General features: G+C 26.7%; 2 protein-coding genes and 1 long non-coding RNA gene across 3 annotated transcripts in view; all 3 read right to left on the bottom strand.

Annotated features, from left to right (window-relative positions):
• LOC136081976 (la-related protein 7-like) overlaps window positions 1-10,846 on the bottom strand; it is a 32,553-nt gene extending 21,707 nt beyond the window's left edge. Inside the window, exons 1-4 of the mRNA XM_065800461.1 lie at window positions 10,712-10,846; window positions 10,535-10,610; window positions 5,149-5,249; window positions 2,519-2,599 (exon numbers count right to left, since the gene is read on the bottom strand). Coding sequence (XP_065656533.1) covers window positions 2,519-2,599; window positions 5,149-5,249; window positions 10,535-10,610; window positions 10,712-10,786 — 333 coding nt within the window. The 5' untranslated portion in view covers window positions 10,787-10,846. The remainder of the gene's footprint in view (window positions 1-2,518; window positions 2,600-5,148; window positions 5,250-10,534; window positions 10,611-10,711) is intronic.
• Window positions 10,847-13,304: 2,458 nt separating this feature from the next.
• LOC100208899 (thioredoxin-like protein 1) lies at window positions 13,305-14,294 on the bottom strand. Its single transcript, XM_065800460.1, has one exon. The coding sequence runs from the start codon at window positions 14,229-14,231 to the stop codon at window positions 13,344-13,346; it is 888 nt and encodes a 295-aa protein (XP_065656532.1). The 5' UTR covers window positions 14,232-14,294; the 3' UTR covers window positions 13,305-13,343.
• A 5,345-nt stretch (window positions 14,295-19,639) lies between these two features.
• On the bottom strand, window positions 19,640-23,395 carry LOC136081975 (uncharacterized). Its single transcript, XR_010639310.1, has 3 exons — window positions 23,157-23,395; window positions 22,813-22,881; window positions 19,640-19,880 (listed from the first exon to the last, which is right to left on the bottom strand). It is a non-coding gene; the product is annotated as an uncharacterized LOC136081975 (long non-coding RNA).
• Between the last annotated feature and the right edge of the window lie 1,428 nt (window positions 23,396-24,823).

Here is a 24,823-nt window from a genome sequence, read left to right as displayed (position 1 = left end):
CCACTGTGAGCCATAGTACCAAGATAGAGGTATGTGCTTGATAACCACACAACTTCAGGTGTAATGGTAATTTCAAGGTTATTGTATGCTTTCTCAAAACATAAAATAAAAATATTTATAGAGTATGACTGTCTAACTGTATTGATTGCTTTAAATGCAGCAATAAACTTTACATTATCAAGTCCAATTTTAGCTTTTTCAATCAATTTTTATGTTAATACATTTAAAGAAATGCCAGCATTAGTATCAAAGTTTATATGTCAAGACAGCTTTTTTTTTTTTTTTCAAAAAATCTTCTCTTCCAACAAGGCTGCAAGCAACCACTAATTAGAATTGGAAGTTACTGGAAGAGAAAAGATGAAGATTATAGAGCAAGATAACAATTGACAGTTAACTTAAAGGATTACAAATTGTATGAATCAGGAGAGGAAGCGAATTCCAAAGAACTGATGTTCCAGGAAAAAAACTAGACAAATAAGAGTTTTTGGAGCACTTAGGAACAGCCACAGAAAAAGGATGAGACTTAATTGAATGACTAGTAACACAATAATAAATTTTAGTAGATGGCACAAGAGACGCTAGCTCTTTAGAGCAGTGCCCATTATAGTATTTGTAGAAAAGAGAAAGAAAAGCAACATTACGACGATGTGATAATGGTTGGAGATGCAAGAAAAGGTCCAACTATGTTTACAATGCATTTTTGCACCTTGTCTAAAAGAGAAAGGGCATCACTAGAAGATCCGATTCCATACAAAGCTGGATTTGAGATTTATAGATAAAGAATAGAATTCCGAGTAAGAAAGTGTCAAGCTCAATAAAGAGATGCAACCTTAGCAGATACTAATTTTGCAACATATTTGATATATGGTTTCCAAGTAAGAATTAATCCTAGAAGATGAAGAGTGGATGACTCATTGCAATAACGATTGACTGAAAAAAATTGAGTTTTATCTGAATTGAAGTCACCAGTCACTGTGAGCCCCATGCTGTAGCAGAAGTAAGATCCTTTTCAAGCTCAAATGGCTCCTTCAATCAATCAGAGAGTGTAGGCTTCTTATCAAGATAAGAATAAATGGTAGTATCATTAGCAAACAATGCCACCTTAGATGTGAGAATATCCGGAAGATCGTTAATGTAAATTAAAAAGAGTATAGGGTCAAGGATAGAACCTTGAGGAACCCCTGAAGTTAAAGAATAAAAAGAAGAGTGCTGTCCATTGAGGACAACTTTTATATTACGATTGGAAAGGAAGGATTCAATAATCTTAAAGATATTGCCAGATACACCGTAAGTAGAAAGCTTATGGAGAAGACCAGCATGCCAAACTATATCAAAAGCTTTTGAAATGTCAAGAGCGATGGCCTTAACCTCTCCACCTTTATCTTATGCACGATAAAACCTATCGGGTATTACTGTTACCAAATCAGCTGTAGAACAAGAAGATCGAAATCAATATTGATGATCAGAAAGTTATTAGATTCAAGATGAGAGATTAGATTCAAGATGAGAGATTAGATTCAAGATGAGAGATCTGAAATTTTTTTAAATTTTGATTAAAAAATAAAAGATAAAAGCTAAACAAATTATGTTATCATTAAATTATTATTAATTTGAAAAAAAAAGTCATTAGAATTATTACACAAAGAAGTAATTAGGATAGATTGTATGAAAGTAACAGAGTAGATCAAGCTGATGCTAAACTGTTGCTTAGCATCAGTTTAGCATCATGTTGATGTTGATTAGCATCAGCTTTGATTAGACAATCGATGCATATTACTCTAAACTGTTCCCAACCTAGCTTTGTTACCCATGGCCTATTTCTAAGAGTGTAATTAGCAATGTTAACATGTAATAATGCTAAAAAATATGACTTGCTTCACATACCAATAATAGCATTCAAAATACTACCAGTTGTAACTCTAGTCATTAAATATGATAACAAAGTATGTTGAATATGTAAAAGAAATGTTCTTAACAGAACTTTTAAACAATTGTAGATATAAAAACAAATAGAAAAACTTTTACTTTCACATAAAAACAAGTTTTCTTTTTATGTTACTGTCAAAAGAAAACTCTTATGGATTTTTTATCTAAAAGATAAAAAAGAAAGAAGAAATAACTTAATGTCTTTGGAACTGAATTATCTGAGCAATGACACTACACTTCAGAAGAAAAAAAAAATCAACATCCTAAACTTCAGAGACATCAAATAAGCATTTCTCAGAAATTTAGAAAACTGATAGTGTAAAATTTTAAAATATCTATAATTTACTTTGAGTTGATGAACCTGGAGACACCATGTACAAAAATGAAAGATATGACTGTATTGCAAAATAATTAATTGATCATCACATTTATACACACTTTGCATCAAAACTCTTGAGCATCATACCTTTTGCATCAACATATATAAAGGTATATTACTTTAATTTTTCCACAGATAAAAAAATGATCAAAAGCTGTATTAAAAAAAAAAAGGAGTATAAAAAATTTTATTTAAATAATTAAATGTGCTTACCACATAAACTGTTTTTTGATCAACATTTTCTATTATAGGAAGAGGTAATTTTCTTTTCAACTTTGTGTTATCGCTATTTAACTAAATATTAAAAAAAAATCAGGTACAAAAGAATTCAAACAAGTAATACTTCTTTAAAAGACTTTCCTGATTAAAGTTTACATGAACCATCATTAATCAACTTAAGGCTGTTTTCCACAAGACAAAATAATAGTGCAAAATGAATTTTTTCGTGGAAAAGCATGCACAGAAAAAACATTTCCGCTAATTTTGCTGATTAATCATTTCACTGCAGGAAAAAAAAAAAGTCAGATTCATTTTAACTTTTTGCAAATTGTTATGAGCAAAAACCAATGATATTTTTAAATAGTATATCATGTGATGTCAACAATAAAAAAAGCAAAAGTGTGTTGCTGTTTTTTTTTTAATAAAAATAACAACAATGAACAAGATGCTTAACTTGGTGTTCTTATTAAATTGATTAAAATTCACCTTGAACATTGGCAAGCATTAGTAAACTTATCAAATAAAGTTGAATTTACTAATGTTGTCAATTCCAAAAGTTTTACTTCACAAGGAGGTTTATCTTCATTCAGAGTTGAACCATCTGTTGCTTCTTGCTGTAACAGTTTTCCACAGATATGTTTCTATCAGAGGTTGTCATATATTTTTTCAACCATTTTCAAAAATAATTATATCAAATACTATTTTAAAATGTATTATATTTAAAAATTATACTTTGATTCAATTATTTACCATATTTACAGAAAGTATCCATATATTAATCAAAACGATGTTTTGTCATGACAAAAAAATTCGCTTCACGTGATTTATTTTGTCTTGTGGAAAACAGCCTTTAATCAACTGAAATAGAGACAACATTAGGTAAGTAAATCAAATGAAATAGAGATTTTAGATAATCTTTTTTATTTAGTAAATCTTTTGGTAAATACATTTATACAAAAACCTATCAATAATCTCAGCTAAACCTGTCTTATCTTGTAAACCTTCTTATCCTAAACCAGTCTTATCCTGTAAACCTTCTGACCCTAAACCAGTCTTATCCTGTAGACCTTCAATAGATGTATGTAGATTTTCCTGCACCTTTTTCAATACCTGACACTTGACATTACACACAACTATACATATAAAAACCAAAATTAAAAACCTAAAATTTTTAATGCATTAGTTTGCTTACCTCATAGACAAGAAGTTTTAAGTTTAACACTACATTCTTAGTAGTATTGCACTTAACTTGTTTCTCCAAACAGTGTCCTTTGATTTTGAAGCAAAAGGGTTGAGAGAGGGTTGTCACAACAATTTTAAATTTTAAAAACACAGCCTCCTCAACTGCAGTAGCTCTGGCACCTCAGGGAGGTGAATACAGTAAAAAAAATGTTAATTTTTATTGGTTGTTCTGTTCAGTACAGTAAATGATAATTTAAATTTCTTTTTACAATTCAAATTAAAACACGATTTATTTAAGTAAATGCCCTACCTGAGTACGTACTTCATATTGACCAGTCAAGTTATAAGTCAAATTTTTTTAAAAACCTTTTGCCTCATCAAAAGCACTGGAGAAAAAGCTCAAAATTTCTGAAATTTTTGTCTACATGCAGTGTAATGTTTAAAAAAAGATCAAATTTCAAATTAACATGACCAACAAATAGACAACTATGCTAATTATGTTAAATTTTCAAATTATGCTACTCATAGAAGTTTTATATATCAACCACTTAAAAAATAGATTGTTAAGTTTTCAAATTATGCTACTCATAGAAGTTTTATATATCAACCACTTAAAAAATAGATTTATATCCATGTCTAAGATTTTTTGCATTCTAATAAACTTCCTTATCTAAGGACTTTTCTAAAGACTTTTTATAAACCCTAATGCTCTAACTGATCTTAAATGGCTAATTATTAAAGCTTGAAAAACAAAAGTCAACTAACTGACCTCGAGAGAATATATATATAAATATATATATATTTGGTAGTGGTGTAGTTGTAGAGCGCTCGCTTCATAAGCAAGAAGTTCCAAGTTTGATCCCCATCATATCCCTGGTAGTACCCCGCTCAACTTGTTTCTCGGCACAGTGACCTTGTTCATCAAGGCCCATGTTTTGGAGTTGTTTATATGCATACTTTTTTCATTACTTTTTATTTTTTTCTTCTATTCCTTTTGGATCAATATAGCAGTCCTTTTAACTTTGGTTAAATTGAATTAACAAGAATTAAACTCAATTTAAAATTAATATAGAAAAATATAGATCTCTCACATTTATTGTTATCATATTGATTGTTGTGAGTAAAAAGCACATTTTCTGTATCATTTTTAAATAAAAACATTTATTTAGATTTAGCAATAAATTCATCAAGAGAAAAAAAAAAAGTGAATGAGAGAAATATAGTATAACACTTATAAAAATAAAAGCAAAAAATAAAGAAATCAAAATATCTAAAATTAACAAAATTAAACTTATAAATTTTTTTTTTCGAATTAATTTACTTCTAAGAAAACATACATAAAGCAAACAAAATGGAAAAAAAAAACATTTCCAAATAATAGTTTTGCTGTTGAATATTTTTAAATTAACAAGTTCTTAGTAAAATTTTTTAACAAAAGTCACCTGCAGGCTGTCAGAGATTTCAACAGCTTTAACTAGTACTGACAAATCCGAAGTGAGAGTTTTAAGCTTGTTAAACTTTAGCATAGTTTTCAAATCCACATCTAAAATTATGCAAATACAGCAGATATAATGGTTATAATGAACATAAAACAGTTAAAATATAAAAATTAAGTGTAAATAATACCAATAGATGAATAATAAGGATAAACAATTTGGGGTATTTTTGGCAATCAAATGATGTTGACTAACTTTTTTTTGACCCTTTTTACAACTTAAAAATTAGGCATCAAAAATCACTTTTAAAAACAAAAACAGTATTGCACTTTTGTATTTTTTAATTACAATTTACCTTTTATGTAAAGCTTATTTAAATGCTGAGTCAGCATAAAACTTTTTGTTAACTTATCACTAAATTAAAACACTTTAATTTTAGGTAGTTTAACTTTAGATAAATATTCAATTTAAAGAGGTCAAGGTAAGGCTTTTAATACTATTAACAATATTATTTTTATCATTATTATTACTGTTATTGTTTATTCATTTTATTTAAAATTAATTTTCATTTTATGTGTTGTATCATTTTATATTGATTTCCTGTGTCTTCTTTCCTTTTTTTAAAATTTTTTCTATTTTACTGTTGTCTAGTTTATGTCACAACATTGTCTAGTTTGTTATAAGTGACGCCAAGTTAATTTATAATAAACTTTACTAAAAAAAAATAAATACAGAAATAAAAATTTTAATAAATAGCTTTGCTATTGTAATCAAATATGAGCAGAAATTACTTGTTTAAATAAATAATTTAAGAAAAATAAAGATTTAGAAAATTCTAAAGGGCTAGTTAAAAAAAGACTTACAAATGAAGTTAAGAAACAAAGTAGATGGCTGACTTTGAAAAGTTGCTTAAAAGTTTAATTGGAATAAATATTTACCTGCAGTGAATAATGTTAGTCAACCAGCGGAACTAAAACTTATGAAGTAAAAATCAAATAGTTAGAGTACTCAGTAATAACGTTGAAAGCTTTTAAGTATACGGATTTTCAATATGCATCAGATCTTTGTAATACAATTTTACATGAAAGTAAATGCCAAAATCATTAAAAGAAAAGTTGGATGGTAGATTTAAAAATTAGATGCACAAGAATGTTCATGTCTTAAAATATCGTTATAAATTATTGGCAATAAAATTAGCAGTGCATTTATCATTAACATGCGATTGGTTTTTAGCCAAGAAATAAAACAACAAATGTAATATTTATTGGAAAGCAAGTTCAAGAAAAAAATTTTAAAAGAAAAATGACCAATAGATGGCATTTGTGGACCTTAAAAAATCTTTTAATAAAGATATCAAGAGAGGTAGTGTTGTGGGCTTTAGGTATTTTTTTAGATGTTTAAAAGGATTGTCATGGGCATGTATGAAAATGTCATAGCAGCAATTAAAATAAAAATAAAAAGAGCAGTTCAGTTTACTATTAGAGTAATTCTTGATTTATGCTTAATTGCAGAAACAGAAGAATTGTTACAAGGACTTTAAAGTTAGAAAGATGAAATAGAACCAAATAGAGTTAAAATAGATAGGAACCAAATAGACATGCCTCAGTGAAAATTAAGGTGGTTTGGACATGTACAGCATAAGGATGATTAGGTGCCATATGATAGGTAGTTGTAAATAAAAAATTCTTGGAAAGAATACAGATAAACAAGCTACAGTTTAAGAAAAAAAAAGCTCATAACCATGTATATTGGGAAAACATCATTATGAGAAAAATCTAGCTAATGCAAATGTATAAATAGCACACTAAAACTAACTTTTTTTACAACTTAAAATAAAGTATTATTTTTGCTATAAATAAAATAAAAATAAATTTCATATCAACTCAGTATATATACATCAAAACTGTATTTAAAAAAGATAAAAAATTGAACAATAATCTTTGCTTTAAAAGTGATTCCTATATTTTCAGTTAAAAAAAGCCTCCCTTCCCCCCAAAAAAAATTATTGAGGTGACACCAATTTAATATAAAAAATAACATAAATCAGATAACTTTACTACATAGTTATAATGCTCTAAAAAATTCTTAATACTATTCAAGGGTATTAGAACTAGTATTACATTATTTCGGTTTTTACATAGCATGGCACAGAGCTAAACTAATCAAAAATAAAATTTTGAACTATAAAACTGAAACAACCTGACCCCTTTATTTCTACATGATCATCCAATGTAACTCATTTGTGTAAAAAAAAAAAGGTGCAAAATTTTAAAAAAAAGCTCACTAAATGGGTTGGTACAAATCAGCAGAATTGAGGAGTGAATATTTCAAGAACAGTAAAGAGAATTATGCAAAATACTCAAACTTTCAGGTTTTACAAATAATCAAAAAACCATTTATACAGTGGTTTTCATAAATTTAGACGCACTCATTTTTTTTACATATATGTAAGAAAATACTTAAAATAAAAATAAAATAAAAGTGCTACCACTATGTTTGATATATAATTTAATAGAAGAAGTGAAACTCTATTATAGAGTACCTTAACTTTTTTTACAGGATGTTTATTACTCATTCTATACCAATTAACACAAAAAAGTTAATTGATAAGCTTGATTTTATTTTATTCATAAATTTAGACGCACAGTCAAAAATGTCTTATATCTTGTTAATTGATAGTTAATTAGTAGTTTTTTCTCCATACTTCTCATTAACAGGCCTAAATTAATTGATTTTGTCAATAAACCTTATATAAATATGACTTACCTAGAATTAGTTAATCATTATTTAATAAATAAACAAAAGTTAAGTTAGTTTTACACTAAAAAGACGCGAAAAATGGGCAAAAGACATATCACTCAAGGTGAAAGATGGCAAACTATTGCTCACATCAAAGAAGGAACCTAAAGTAATAGAGAAATCGCCAGGTTAATTGGAGTTTCTGAGAAATGCGTTCGGACAACGAAGCAAAACTTTCTTCACACTGGTGGTGCCAGCAAGAAAACAAGGCCAGGTAGACCCTTTTTTTTTAAACATCTTCGCTTCCAACAAGGCTGCAAGCAACCACTAAATAAGTTTGAAAGTTACTGGAAGAGAAAAGATGAAGATTATAGAGCAAGATAACGATTGACAGATTCAACTATGTTAACAATGCATTTTTGCACCTTATCTAAAACAGAATGAGCATTATTAGAAGATCCACCCCAGATATGGCAACAGTATTCCATACAAGGCCGGATTTGAGATTTATAGAGATAGAGAATAGAATCCGAAGTAAGAAAGTGTCGAGCTCGATAAAGAGAAGTAACTTAGCAGATGCTAATTTTGCAACTGATTTGATACATGGTCTCCAAGAAAGATCGGAAGTAAGAGTTAATCCTAGAAGATGAATACTAGATGATTCATCGAGTACATCACCATTCATAAATATAGGAAGAACAAACTTATTGCGATAACGATTGGCTAAAAAAATTGAGTTTTATCTGTATTGAAGTTCACCAGCCACTGTGAGCCCCATTCTGTAGCAGAAGTGAGATCCTTTTCAAGCTCAAAGACGCCTCCAAGCAATTAGAGAGTGTTGGCTTCTTATCAAGACAAGAATAAATGGTAGTATCATCAGCAAACAATGCCACCTTAGATGTGAGAATATCTGGAAGATCGTTAATGTAAATTAAAAAGAGTATAAGGCCAAGGATAGAACCTTGAGGAACCCCTGAAGTTACAGAATAAGAAGAAGGGTGCTGTCCATTGAGGACAACTTTTATACTGCGATTGGAAAGGAAGGATTCAATAATCTTAAAGATGTTACCAGATACACCATAAGAAGAAAGCTTATGGAGAAGACCAGCTTGCCAAACTATATCAAAAGCTTTAGAAATGTTAAGAGCGATAACCTTAACCTCTCCACCTGTATCTAATGCACGATAAAACCTATCAGTTATTACTGTGAGCAAATCAGCTGTAGAACAAGAAGAGCGAAATCCATATTAATGATCAGAAAGTAAGTTATTAGATTCAAGATGAGAAATTAAGTGTTTGTTAATTAAAGATTCAAAAACCTTGCTTATGATAGGAAGAAGACTAATGGGATGGTAGTTAGACGAATCAGATCGCTCTCCAGAATTTTTGAAGATAGGGATAACAGATGCCTCTTTCCAGCAGGCTGAAAAACAAGACTCTGATAAGCACTTGTTGAACAGTTTTGAGAGTATAGACGACAGCTCCGGAGAACACTTCTGCAAGACAATAACAGGTATGTTGTCTGGGCCACAAGTTGACCATAGAATTCAATACAACAGGAAATACATCTATTTCTCAAAGCACAGTCTGCCGAATACTTATCAAATACAAAATTGGAGTCTACTCTGCTTTAAAGAAACTGCTCCTGCGTCCATATGATAAACAAAGGAGACTAAAAATGGTGTCTTGAAAGAAGGTATTGGACAAGACAACAATGGAAAAACATTATGTGGAGTGATGAGAGTAACTTTGAGCTTATCAATCGCAAATCTAACATAACAGTCAAAAGAATGGCTCACAAAAAGTTATACACTAGACCGACTTTACAAAGTGGATGAGGCTCGATAGGAATCTGGTCATGCTTCAATTACAAAGGTGTTGATGTGTGCCAAACATACACCGGAAGAATCAACTCAGGAATATACGTAGAAGTACTGGAAAACAACCTAATTCCATCAATTGACCTGCTTATGCTCAATGATAGACTATGGAAACTTCAAAAAGATGGCGCTACTGCACATAATGCATACTATACAAAAGTGGTTTAGCGATAATATCAAGACAATACCGTGGCCTCCATACTCACCTGATTTGAACCCAATTGAAAACATTTGGGCTTGGATTGACTGTGAATTGGCAAAGGTTCAAATTTCCATACTTGACCAGCTAAAGGACATCCTTAAGGAGACCTGGTATAGGGTCCCAGAAGCGATATGCAAAAATCTTGTTGAGTCTATGCCTAGAAGAGTTCTAAGTTGTATTAAAGCAAAAAGCGGATACATAAAATATTGATTGGTTCATAAATTACACCTCCTAATGTATCATGTGTCTAAATTTATGAATAATTTTTTTTGTCTTATTTTTTTAATACCATGTAGTTGTACTTAATTATTACTTAGTATTTGTATTTTTTTTGTAAATTATTTTTAAATTTTGTATTCTGTATGTATTTATCTAATAATAGAAAAAAAACTTAACTGAAATCTTTTTTTGTTATTGTTTTATCGTTAAAAATTTCTATTCTCTAAATCTTTAGTGAGGCAATTGCTTCTACCTCCTAGTGATATATTTTGCAATTCCTGGCCATCTTAAGGAAATTATGTATTTCCTAATAAGCATTAAACAAAAAACTGACTTAAAAAGTTCATCTTACAGCCGTCATTATCGGTTATTTCTTTTCGAAGAAAGCGATCATGCCGTAAGTTTGCATCACTGAAGTAAAACTCTAGCTATGAAAATTAGAAATTCAAAGATACAAATCATAACAACAAAAAAACTTAATTATAAAATACTTTTTTAAAATAATTTCAAAATACTTATTCTCACTTACCTGATTGCGAGCTTGTTTTAAGAGACTTTTTAGCCTCTTCCTATGTTTTTTATCAGCTGTATCTTGCTCAGGCATTTCAAAAAATTCAAAAACTTTAAAGATTTTTTATAATTGTATGTTGGGTACTTCTAATAAAAAAAACAGTAACATTTAAAACAAATATATAATGAAAATAAGATAGTGGCAAAGAATCACATAATTGTCATAAAAACCATATCACAAGCAATAAAGCAAAGCCAAAAGTAACATTACTTTCAACAACATTATTTACATTAATACTATTTATATTAATAGTTATTACAAAAGCATTTAATGTATTCATTAACTATACACAAAGTGAGCTGTATGGGGTGATAGCTTGGTAGTTTGAAATAAATGAAAACCATTCTGTTACTTTTATATATTTCAAAAACTTCTTCTCAGCACATAATGCGTAAAAGCTTTTAATATTAAGAAAACTTTTCTTTTATTATTTTAAAATACTTTATTACTTTAAGACATGTTTTGACTTGTCTTATATTATATTAATAATCATATCATAATCATCAGTTAAAACTTTATCCTACAATTATATACCATGTTTTATACAGCTTTTAACAGATTTTTTTATACTAGTTTTAACTGATGATGAATATATGTAGTCAAAGCATGTGTTGAAGTAACAAAATGTTTTTAAATAAAACAAAAAATATTAAACCAAATATACATATGTATGTATCAGAGCTGCAAATTTTCCAAAATTGGTATGAGGGAAACTTTATTATATTGCCTGACTACAAGGTATTTGCCCACCAAATATCTTTACCAGGTGAAATAACATTTAATAATAATAATATTAAAAAAAAAAAAAAAACTGTTGTAGTAATAACAAAAAGTATAGTAATATAAGTAAAATTCAGTCAAAAAAATTGTAATTTTTATTTTTTGAATATTTCATTTTTTTATGACTTTTTTTTAACTTAACATTAACCTTTTCTGTACATTAGGTTGATCATTAGTAATCAAGCTAAATGCTCAAGCTAATATTAGCTTGATATAGCTTGTATTAGCTTGATCTTGGGTTATTAATTTTTTAGTGTTTTGAAGATAATATTCAGCTGATTTTATTAATAACAAATTCTTAATACTAAACATTTATATATATATATATATATATATATATATATATATATATATATATATATATATATATATATATATATATATATATATATATACACACACACAGTGCTCGGAGTAAGGCGGAATGTGGCAGGATTCTATCCTATTACCTTCTTATAAAGTATAAACCATTCCACCACCTTTTTATAAATCTATATATATAACAATGATTAGGCCAGATGATATTTTTAATTTAACTAATACCATACAGTTACTTTTTTTTCTCCACTTTGAGCACTATATATATATATATATATATATATATATATATATATATATATATATATATATATATATATATATATATATATATATATATATATATATATACACACACACATATATATATATAAAGCTATAACAATTTTGACAGTATATACAATGCATACAATCAACCAGAACTTTCGAGTCCCAATATACCACACTGTTATTAAAACTTTTGACAGAGTGTTCTTTTTAGTTTTAAATAGCAGTCAACAGCGTTGACTGCTATTTAAAACTAACAAGAACACTCTGTCAAATAATTAGCATGTGAATAGCAGTCAACAGCTCATTTACTAAAGTGGTGAAGCAATTTGTAGGCACTAAAATAAAAATTCTTAAAATGGCTTCAAAAAAATGGCCTAAAAATTTTCACATTGTTAATGTCCTCAAAACCTGCTAACTTAAACTGGCATCACCAAGAGACTAGATTTCTTCTAATTCATTTAAATCTTTAGATTATAAATCAAATTTTAGAAGTTTTTTTATTTACTAAATAATTTAAATGATTTTTTTTTATCCTTAAATAAATATGATTGTATAAAATAATAGCATAACAATGAAACTAAATTGCATTTTTCAGAGTTTAAAGATTTAAAGAAAGAGATTTAAACTAATCTGAAACATTTACCATTTTTGACAGATTTTCTATTGTCCTTATTTCAAAAAGTTGCTTATATTTTTTTAAAAACAGGAAAGGTTATTATGAACAAAGAATTTAAAATGATCTGAGTATGTTTAAGACTTTTTAAGAGAACTATTATGGTCTTGGGTATAATGAATGAGTGAAAAAATCAGACCCAAACCTTACTATAACAATTAAAAACAACCCTTGCCTTCAATGCATTGAAAGACTTATAAAAAAAAAGAAACAATATAACTGTTTTATTATTTGAGGAAAGTAAATTTTTTAAAAACTTATCAAACATATTATTTATTTGTTATTTTTATTATAAATTTATAATTAAGTTGTATTCAAATTTATATTAATTTATAATTATGAAAACTTGTTAAACTTCAATTCAATAACTATTTTTCATAATCAAAAAACTTTTTTTTTAATTATTTTTATGGTAAACTATATCATTAATTTTTACTAGAAACTTTGTGCTCCCTTTGATATCTCTAATTTCTTTAATTTTATATAGGTATGAAAGAATAACACTAAAAATTGAGTAACTCATATTTAATAAACAATATAAAAAAAGCTTTAATGACTTTCTCCTGCTTTGCCAGCAATTCGTTTGAAGTCATTCATATTTGTTGATTCAACTGGACTTCCAATAATTTTTAAATATTTGATCACAGTTGTTTCTTCGCTACCTTGGTTACTTGCAAAAAAAATCACTAAATTGGTAACATTTTGAAATTTAACAAATCGAAGTGGAATTAATTTCTCTCCTGTAATATCTTCTACTGTTAAATCTATGTGCTGAACACCTTCCATACTTTCTGCTTGATCAAATCCTATCGCGTTTGGCTGGTTTACAAACAATTTCAAAAATTTAGGACCTCTTCCGTCAGTAGGTGCATCAATTTTAAGTGAATGTACTTTCATTGCTTGATTAAAAGAGATTGACAACAACAGTTGCTCATCACAATCACTTTCGAGGTATGTGTTATCTTTTTTAAAAATATTTGCATGAGTGTGTTCATCGCTCTCATTTAAACAATTGCACCCTGATGCCGTTATGTAGCTTATGAGATCAGAGTGACCAGGAACCTCTGATTCTCCTGCAGAATTACTACCAGTACCCATGGAGTCGCCAGAATGTTGTTTAATTTTCGCAATTAAAGCTTTAGGATCTGCGCCTCTTAGTTCGTCGATTTTTTTTCCTTGAAGTACAAATACAAACGTTGGCATGGCATTTATGCCATACTTATGAGCAGTCTCTGTACAAACATCTACATCTACTTTGAGAAATAAACTATTCGGATATTTAAGACTTTCTTGTACAAATACAGGAGCAATATTTTTACATGGACCACACCATGTAGCATGAAAATCTATTATGACTAACTTTAATCCAGCATTTTGGATTTCAGACAAAAAACTTGAATCATTAGAAACTATTTTCACATTGCCATTTGCCGCCATTTTAGCAACTATATATAATAATTTTATAGAACGCTTATAACACTCGCAACTCAAAACTTTGAGAACTAATCATCGCTAACCGATTTTTCAAAGTTGAACGGAGTTGAACGTCAAATCAGTCCATAGGTGTCGTAGGTATAATATTGGGTGATTCTATTTTTGCGCGTTGTTTTATATTTTCCTTGGTTCATACTGAACAACGCAACCAATATTTTTCACAAACAGAATGTAAACAATAATAAGTTTGTAGTTTAATGAAACATTAATTTTCTCAGTTTCGGGTATAAATACTTCTTTCAGCCATGCAATAAACGTATTGTATTTCATTCAGCCTGGTTTTAAAATTAAATATTTGGTGCCAGCTGGACCACCTTGTGCCAAGTCAGGACGAAAGTTTCTTGTGGCTTTGTATATCACAAATGGTGGTGCAAAATGCCCATCAGCGTTGCAGCAATTGTTTACAGATAATGAATTTTTTTTAGTGTTGCCAGTAAGTTTAAATGCACATCTTGTTCCTTTTCAACGCTCTACGGTTGCTTTGCCTTGATCACCCTAAAAATCTGTTTCATGTTATACCAGTAAGTTATACCAGTCTGTTGATGTTGATTGGCAACGCATTCAAAATAACGATTAATTATTTCTGGCGTACAAGGAGCGGCTCTTTTAGATGCTAAGTTATCTACTTTTATTGTTGAAATTTTTTTTTAATCTTCTCATAAAGGCATAATACCAGTCTTTAGCAGGTTTGCCATTTTTGAATAAGTGCAATTGATCTTTACGTTTAAGGTAGCCACATACAAATTCTAGGATTTGATTTCGGATTAAACCATAACCCCAGTCACCAAGTAATTGGAACGCATGAACCATCAATCTTTTTTTTCATTAAAGGGTTAAAGTGAGTGAGTTAAATTGGATTGAGTGAGTGGTGATTATATTGAGAAATAACATACTAATTGGTTTTTAATGAGTTAGAGATGATTATATTAAAAAATAACATTATAGTTCATTTTTAACTAAACCGGAATTAACACAAAGTTAATTAGATAAAGATTGAAAAACTAAACTAAGTAATTAATCGAGGGTGTGAGTTTATTAGAAAAAGGATTTTTTTTACTTTTTTGATTTAACCTTTTGTTCTAGCTGCATAAAAATTATACTATCAGAATTAAAATTAAATTTCCAACAAGATTGTTGGAAATTTAATTTTAATTCTGATGTTGAAAATTATTTTCATATCAGTTTCGGGTCATGCGCCATTTTGTTCGCAAGGATAAAAAAGTATATAAAAATTTTTGACTCCCTATTGAAGTTGCATAAGAAAAGAATAAAATGGAGTTGAATCAGTAAATAATTTTAACAATTCGAATAGAGGAGATAGCTCTGTATTTGAATCTATTTTTATTTTTTTCATAGCCAGATCCGTTTAGTTTTTATTTGATAATCTTGACCAGTGTGCGGAATGATATGGTGTGTGGTTTGACCCGGTTTTACTCTACTTGTCCAGCGTGCGCCCATGATTTTTAATTCAGAAATCACGTCATCCATTGCAAGACACTTAAAATGGAGGAAAGCTCAATAACTGTTGAGGTGGTAATATCACAGTGTTCCACTTGGTTTCTAACGCATTTACTGAAAATTTACGGTTAAGTTCCAAATCTAAAAAAAAAAATTTAAAGCATAAGCATGTTGCAACAACTTATTGAAAATCAAGATGTTAATGTCAAACTAACTCTACTACTTTCAAACTGCTTTCAAACTAGTTCTACTACTGTCAAACTACTTTTAGATAAAAATTTAGTGGACGCATTACCTACAATAACTCAATTCGCTTTTAAGTTACCTACAATAACTTAAGACGATATTACCTACAATAACTCAATAACCAGTTACCTACAATAACTCAAGACGATATTAAGAAAATATACGACGATTTTTTTCGAACAAATGATTTCTTACTAGACGAGGAATCTGATCTTGATCTTAATTATTTTACTGATTCTGATGCTTTGCAAAATAAATGCAACTACTTTTATACCCATGAAATTAAAGGATTTCTTGATCAAAATAATATTAACACAATTCACATTAATATTCGAAGTTTAAAAAAAAATTTGAAATCTTCAGTAATTTTATTGAAAAAACTAGTAATCTTTTTAATACAATCTGTTTAACAGAAACATGGTGCAGTTCGGATGACGTAAATTCTTTTACCAATTTTGAACTGCCGGGTTTTAATGTAATTTCATTGGCACGAAAAACAAATAAGCGTGGCGGAGGCGTTCTTATTTATGTTAAAATTAACTTACAATATTTTACCCGGCGTGACTCGAGCATCACCGATGCTGATAAAGAGGTTTTAACGATTGAAACTTTAACCAATAAATTAAAAAATAAAACTCTAAGATGCTGTTATCGCCCACCTTCAGGTGAAATTAAATTTTAATTAAAATTTTAATTCGTTCTTATGTAATGACGTTATTAAAAAAAGTAATTGCGAAAATAAATTTATCTACTTATTGGGTGATCTGAATTTAGATTGTTTTCAATACCACGTCAATAATAACATTAAAAAGTTTTATAATGGCATTTTTGAAAATGGTGCGATTCCTTTGATTAGCAAACCGACAAGAATTACTCAATCAAGTGTTTCTTTAATTGATAATATTTTAACCACTGATGTTTTTAACGTATCCTTAAAAAAAGGCACAATTAAAAATGACATATCTGATCATTTTGCTGTTTTCTTTTCTATAAATATAGATAGTAAATTACTTCCTAATGAAAAACGAGTTTTCAAAAAGCGAATTTTTACAAATAAAAACCTTGAATCTTTTAAAGAACAATTATCTTTAATTGATTGGAACTTTATTAACGCCTCTGATAATACAAACTTAGTTTATAACTCCTTTTTTTAAACTTTCTATGATATTTACGACACTAATTTCCCTGAAGTTAATTTAAATCTCAAAGCTAAAAGTTTTAAATCGCCTTGGATTACAAAGGGTTTGCGTAAGTCTTCAAAAATTAAAAAAAAATTATTTATTAATTACTTAAAATGTAAAACAAATGAAAATAAAATTATATATAAAAATTACGCTAAACTTTTTGAAAGCCTCAAAAAAAATATATATATATATATATATTATTTAAATTTACTAGATAAATATAAATTAAATTTTAAGCGCACTTGGTTTGTAATAAGAGAAATTACTGGCAGCAAAAAAAGTACATCTCACCCTTTGCCAAACATAGTTAAACATAATAATAAATTTTTATATGATAAAAGACAAATTACGGAAGAGTTTAATAAATATTTTGTGTCTGTAGGACCAAATCTTGCAAAAAACATTCGTATAGCAAACAGCTTAATGATTGATCTAAGTTTCCCTCTAAACTCTTACTTGAACTCTTTTGAATTATCTTTTGAAGAGTTTGAAATTGCATTTAAAATGTTGAAATCTAACAAAGTAGTAGGCCCTGGTGGTATTAACGGAAATGTTATTATAAGTTCATTTGATGTTTTAAAAGATATACTCTTTAAGATTTTTTCGATATCAATTAAACAGGGAATTTTTCCACAAGCTCTAAAATTAGCAAAAGTCATACCAATATTAAAAGGTGGTGACGTTGAGAATATAAGTAACTATCGTCCAATTTCACTACTTTCTGTATTCTCCAAAGTTTTAGAAAGAATTTTGTACAATAAAATTTATAATCATCTTACTTTAAGCAATTTATTATACAGCAATCAATATGGATGAACATGCCATTTTACAATTTACAAGAAATATATCTGACTCATTTGAAAATTCTCAATTTACTTTAGGTGTTTTCATTGACTTGGCAAAAGCTTTTGATACTATTCATCACAAAATTCTTTTTAAAAAGTTGGAGTGGTACGGAATTACTGGAAATATATTAATTTGGCTTAAAAATTACCTAAATAATCGGAAACAATTTGTTTATGCAGATGATAACGTATCATCTAATTTGTTAAATATTTCATGTGGAGTTCCTCAAGGATCCATATTAGGACCCCTCCTATTTCTAATATATATTAATGATCTACCAAAAGCTTCTAACCTAATGACAATTATGTTTGCTGATGATTCTAACTTATTTCTTTCTTATAAAAACATTTTTACACTTTTTAGCAACATGAACATTGAATTAGCCAAAATTTCCGAATGGTTTAGATTAAACAAACTATCATTAAATATTGATAAAACTAAATGGATTCTTTTTCATCCTTATGGTAAAAAGCACCAGCTGCCTAGCAACTCAGCCTTTCTTTTTATCGATAACATAATTATTAAAAGAGTTCTAATGACAAGATTTTTAGGTGTATATATCGATGAAAATCTTAATTGGAAAAGCCACATTGCTAACTTGTGCAATAAAATTTCAAAGAGTATAGGCATTTTATACAAAATAAGAAACTTTCTAGATAAACATACCTTAATTCAGTTATTTTATTCGTTAATTCATTGCCATATTAATTATACAAACCTTGGTTGGGGTAGCACTTATAAAAGTAAACTTAAACCTTTCTATCGGCAACAGAAACATGTCGGACGCCTTATAAATTTCAAGGACCGTTTTGCTCACGCCAAGCCTCTTTTATATGATATGAAAGCACTCAATATATATGAGTTAAATGTTTTTAATATTCTTTATTTTATGTATAAATGCAAGACCCACCTATCACCCGTTTCTTTTCGTAACTATTTACAAAGAGATAGAAATAAATATATTTTAAGGAACGATAATTTAATTCGACAACCATTTTCTCAAGCTAATTTTGGAAAAATTTTTTTTTCATTTCGCGGACCGTTTTTATGGAATAGTATAGTTTTAAATACTTCTTAAGATTTTTCTCACGAATGTAATTTTGATTCTTTTAAACAAAATCTAAAAAATTTTTTCAACTGATAATATCCCAGCAAACATGACAACGTTGAATCAACGTTGAAAACCGGTCGCAAAAGATGTTGCGGAAACGTTGACAAAGTAATCGATTTTGCAAAGATATGTAACGTTGTTTAATAGACGTTGATTAAACGTTATTGCGTAACGTTGAAAAAACGTTACTAAATGACGTTACAAAAGCGTCGCAACTAAACGTTGAAAAAGCGTTACATAAAAAGCGTTGAATAAACGTCGCAACTTAGCGTTGAAAAAACGTTACCTAAAAAGCGTTGCATAAACGCTGTTAAAGCAGTCTATTTTGCAAGGATTTGTAACGTTGTTAGTAAAACGTCGATTTAACGTGACTCAAAGACGTCGAGTAAAGGTTGAAATATAACGTTGAATCAACGCTTAAATGCGCTGTATAAAATATCGCAAAATATTATTAAACGTAATTAAACGTGGCTGTAATATATATTGAATGGGCAAATAAAACTAAATTGTAAGTTGAACTCTGCCCCCGCAATATTTCCAAAATCAATTTTTAATACAAACAGTAATATACAATGATAAATATAAAAAAGCTTAACATATACAATTTATAGATATATATATAAAAATATAAATATTTTCTTTAAAATTTATGTGTGTGAGTGTTTGCATATATATTTATGTAATATATAAAAATACACTTAACAGGATATCGTATCGATAGGCCAGGATATCATTGAGATACAGAATCTAAATCAAAAAACAAAACTTGTACCATTAGTAGTCTGAAAGCAAATGTAAAAAAAAAAATGTTATTAAATTAGTATAATTATTATTAAATTTAAAAAGTAAATATATATATATATATATATATATATATATATATATATATATATATGTGTGTGTGTATACAAAACTTATATATATATATATATATATATATATATATATATATATATATATATATATATATATATATATATATATATACAAAATATATATATATATATATGCAAAGCTTGTACCATTAGTAGTCTGAAAGCAAATGTAAAAAAAAAATGTTATTAAATTAGTATAATTATTATTAAATTTAAAAAGTTTATATATATATATATATATATATATAATATATATATATATATATATATATATATATATATATGTACATATATATATATATATATATATATATATATATATATATATATATAACTTATTTATACATATAATTTATAATTATAGGTTCAGGTATGACTCCATTGACTAGTTTTTAACTATATGAGTGACATCTAACCTTATTTATGTGAGTTTATAAATATTATTGTAAATTTTCATATTTTATGGTTAATTAAATGGATTATTATTATTATATATAAAATATATAGATAAATAAATTACATATATATATATATAAATTATATATATATATATATATATATATATATATATATATATATATATATATATATATATATATATATAAATTATATATATTTATATAAATTATATATATATATATATATATATATATATATATATATATATATAGATATATATATAATTATTATACAGTAAACTCCCGGTTATTCGAAATAACGCTTATTAAATTTTTCTGCTTATTCGAAGCAATTTTTATTTCCTGTGAATTTTCTTTAACAAACTCATGCAAATGCTGTTATGCAGAAATGCAGTTATTCGAACCTGCAGTTCTTCAAAATTTCGGTTATTCGAAACAATTTTTGCTCCCCTTAAAGATAAAAAAACACATTAAGGAACAAAAAAAAAATAAAAAATGGACTATATTTTCAATGAATTGTAAAACATTTATTATTTTACAAGGATAAAACTGAAGTACCACCAAATTCCAAGGGTCTTTTTCTTTTTTACTTCCTACTTTTATTAAAATTTGAAAGAAACTTAAAGTAGGTCATTTTAAAGAGCATATTCAGTTATTCGAGTTTCGGGTTATTCGAAATAAATTCTTATACCCCTTGGAGGTTCGAATAACTGTGAGTTTACTGTGTATATATATATATATATATATATATATATATATATATATATATATATATATATATATATATATATATATATAAATATATATATATATATATATATATATATATATATATATATATATGTATATATATATATATATTTATAACAAAAATAATTTTGTATATATTTATATATATATATATATATATATGTATATATATTTATATACAAAAATAATTTTGTATATATATATATATACAAAATTATATAACTTTGTATATATATATATATATATATATATATATATATATATATATATATATATATATATATATATATATATATATATATATATATATTTATACAATATTATTTACGTCAGAATCTATATAACTGCAAAAGTTTTAAGGTTTTTTTAAAAATTGATTCCAGAGAGAAAAAAAAACATTTATAACTCTTTTTAACTCAATGCAAAAGTAACTCTATTAAATGAACTTTGCTAACTTACAGTTTTTCTGTCTAAAATAAATGTGACAAAAGTAAGAAACATCTACATTTTTATTATGAAATATAATGCTTTGTCAATAACTATTTACTTAAAAGTATTAACATCAAAAATATTTTGTTAAAGTTATTAACAATAAGCATTTTAAACTATACTTTTTGGAATTTATTTTTAAAAAAAGTTAAAATAATAATAATGGTTTATCATCAAAATTATTCATTGGACATCAGATCTTGGGTCACTTTTGATCGAAAAAAGAGCCTAACATACAAGCAATGTGATGAAAAATATCAAATATCAGTAAGTGGTGTTAGGAAGATGTGTATAAAGTATGAAACAACTGGTTCTGCTGAAAATCAGAAAAGACTTGGTCGCCCCATTAAGACTTCAACAATAACCAATATCCTAATTGCACTGATAAAAAAAAAATTCAACACTAACCTAAAGGCAGATTGTTGAAAATCTTAAATTAAATGATTCCTATTGAACTGTACAGAGAAGACTTAATTTAAGTGGTTTAATAATTTAGGTGGTTTAAATAAACCTTTTCCAGAAAAGTAAACCCCTCATTAGTCGTATAAGCAAAGAAAAACTTTTAGCATTTGCAAAACTGCATATTAACAAGTGTGAGGCATTTTGGAACTTAGTGTTATGGACTGATAAGAATAAATGTCAAATACTTGGCTTAAAAAACGACAAAGAGTTTGGCGCAGACCTTGTGATGCACTCTTAGATAGAAACCTTACAAAAACAGTCTAGCATGGAGGTGGTTCGCCTATGGCTCAGGGATGTTTTGATTAAAATAGTGTGGGACGACTGGTGAATGTTGAATGTATAATGACAGGAAAGTTGTATGTGATTGGCTTTCAAAAAATTTATGCTAATCCGTTTAAGAATTGATCGCAAATTTTTTTTTCACCATGACAACGACCCTAAACACACATGCAAAGCGACACAACAGTTCCTAAAAAAAAAGTAAAGCTAACATCCTTAAATGGCCGCCATAAAGTCCAGACCTTAACCCTGTTGAAAATATATATGGGCAATTTTGAAATCTAAAATAATTGTAAAATAGCTCATTTCATTTAATAGAGTTACTTTTACAATGATTTAAAAAAAATTATAAATATTTTTTTTCTTGATTACAATCAAGTTTAAAAAAAAAATTCATTCACTAACATAATTACTTTCATTCTTTTTTGGAGTCCTCTGTAGTCGTAAAATTAAATCCTTCGCCTTCTTCTTTATCTAATAATAGATACTTATAAGTAATTATTTAGTAAAACAAATATAAACAAAAATGTAAAAACTAAAATGTAGACCCAGTGCAAACAGATTACGATATATATCTAGGCAATCATAATACAATAAACAGATTCAAAATTTTACTTATCCCAAAATAAAAATAAGATTTATTAGATGTTTATTTGATATAGTACTTCACCATTAATATAAAACTATAACAGTTCTTTTATTCATATAAAACAATTAAAATAGCAATGAGTACTGTAAAATTTAATGACCTCCAGTAACTTTAAATCTTTTAACTTTAAGCTTGTTCCATGAATAATCAATTGGAAAACTATTACAGGCAGCTTTCATTGCATGAACACCAGTTGACAAAAATAACCAACCATCTTCTACCCAACAACATAGAGCAACTGCCTCTGCTTCAATCTGTTTTTAAAATAAACAACTTAAGCCCAAGATTGTGAAGTCATTGTAATAGATCATCTAAAAAAAAAGGCATTATTTGTTTTATTTACATATATATATAAATATATATAATTATTTATAAACAATTATATATATGTTTATATTTATAATTGTTTATAAATAATATAAAATATAAAACATTTATAAACAAATATATATGTTTATATGTATATTTATATATATATATGTATATATATATATATATATATATATATATATATATATATATATATATATATATACATATACATATATATATATATATATAATATATATATATATATATATATATATATATATATATATATATATATATATATATATATATATATATATATAATGTATGTATATATATGTATATATACATATATATAAATAATATATATATATATATATATATATATATATATATATATATATATATATATATATATATGTATAAATAAAATGCATATATTTCTGATACATATATATATACATATATATATATATATACATATATATATAAATATATATATTTATATATATATATATATTTACATATATATATATATATATATGTATATATCTATATATATATATATATATTCATAATTACATGCATTAATACATAATATTAAAATAAATAAAAATACATATCAAAGGTATGTGATAAATAATAAATGTTAGAATTATATATACAACACCAACTCTAAAATTAGGACTAGAAATATAAGCATTATATATACATATATAAAATGTATATATTTCTTTTATATATATTCATAAATTTACCCATATATATATATGCATAAATACATATTATTAAAATAAATAAAAATATATGATAAAGAATAAATGTTAGAAATAAATATACACCACAAATTCTATAATTAGGACTTAATACTTTTCCTAATAAAATTAGAAGTTTTTCAAAAAAATGGAAATAAAGTTTCTTATCCAAACGTGTTTTTATATAAAAAAAAACTTAATAATGCATACTTTCATTATTGGTCGAAGATTTTATACTGAATATTTGGTTGATAATTAGTGTAAGGTGTTTAAATTTTTTTAAATAAATAAAAAAATTAGTCTGTGAACAGACTAAATTTAGTCTGACTTATTATGTTTTATTAATTTTGATATTACTTAAAACATCTGAATCTTATTAAAATTAAGTGCTATTTTTAACTTAGAAGTAACATTTTTAATACAACTTTGCAATTTATTAAAATGGTCTTTTTAAAATAAATAAATCATCAACAAAAATAACCTGAATAAACCGAATATACTCTGAGATTTATGTATATTATATACAATTTGATGCAAAATCTAAAAGTTTTAAATTAGCCGCAATAAAAAGAAGTTATAAAACATAACTTTATCAAAATATTTTTTTTATACCATCTGCATGCATTTTATTAAATATTCCTTGCCTTTTCTTTACGGCAAATTATTTTTATAATGGCTAGTTAATGAGACAACAATTTTCAAT

This window comes from Hydra vulgaris, chromosome 06 (assembly GCF_038396675.1).
Source record: "Hydra vulgaris chromosome 06, alternate assembly HydraT2T_AEP".
Lineage (NCBI taxonomy): Eukaryota > Metazoa > Cnidaria > Hydrozoa > Anthoathecata > Hydridae > Hydra > Hydra vulgaris.
This window is presented reverse-complemented; position numbering and strand designations above follow the sequence as displayed.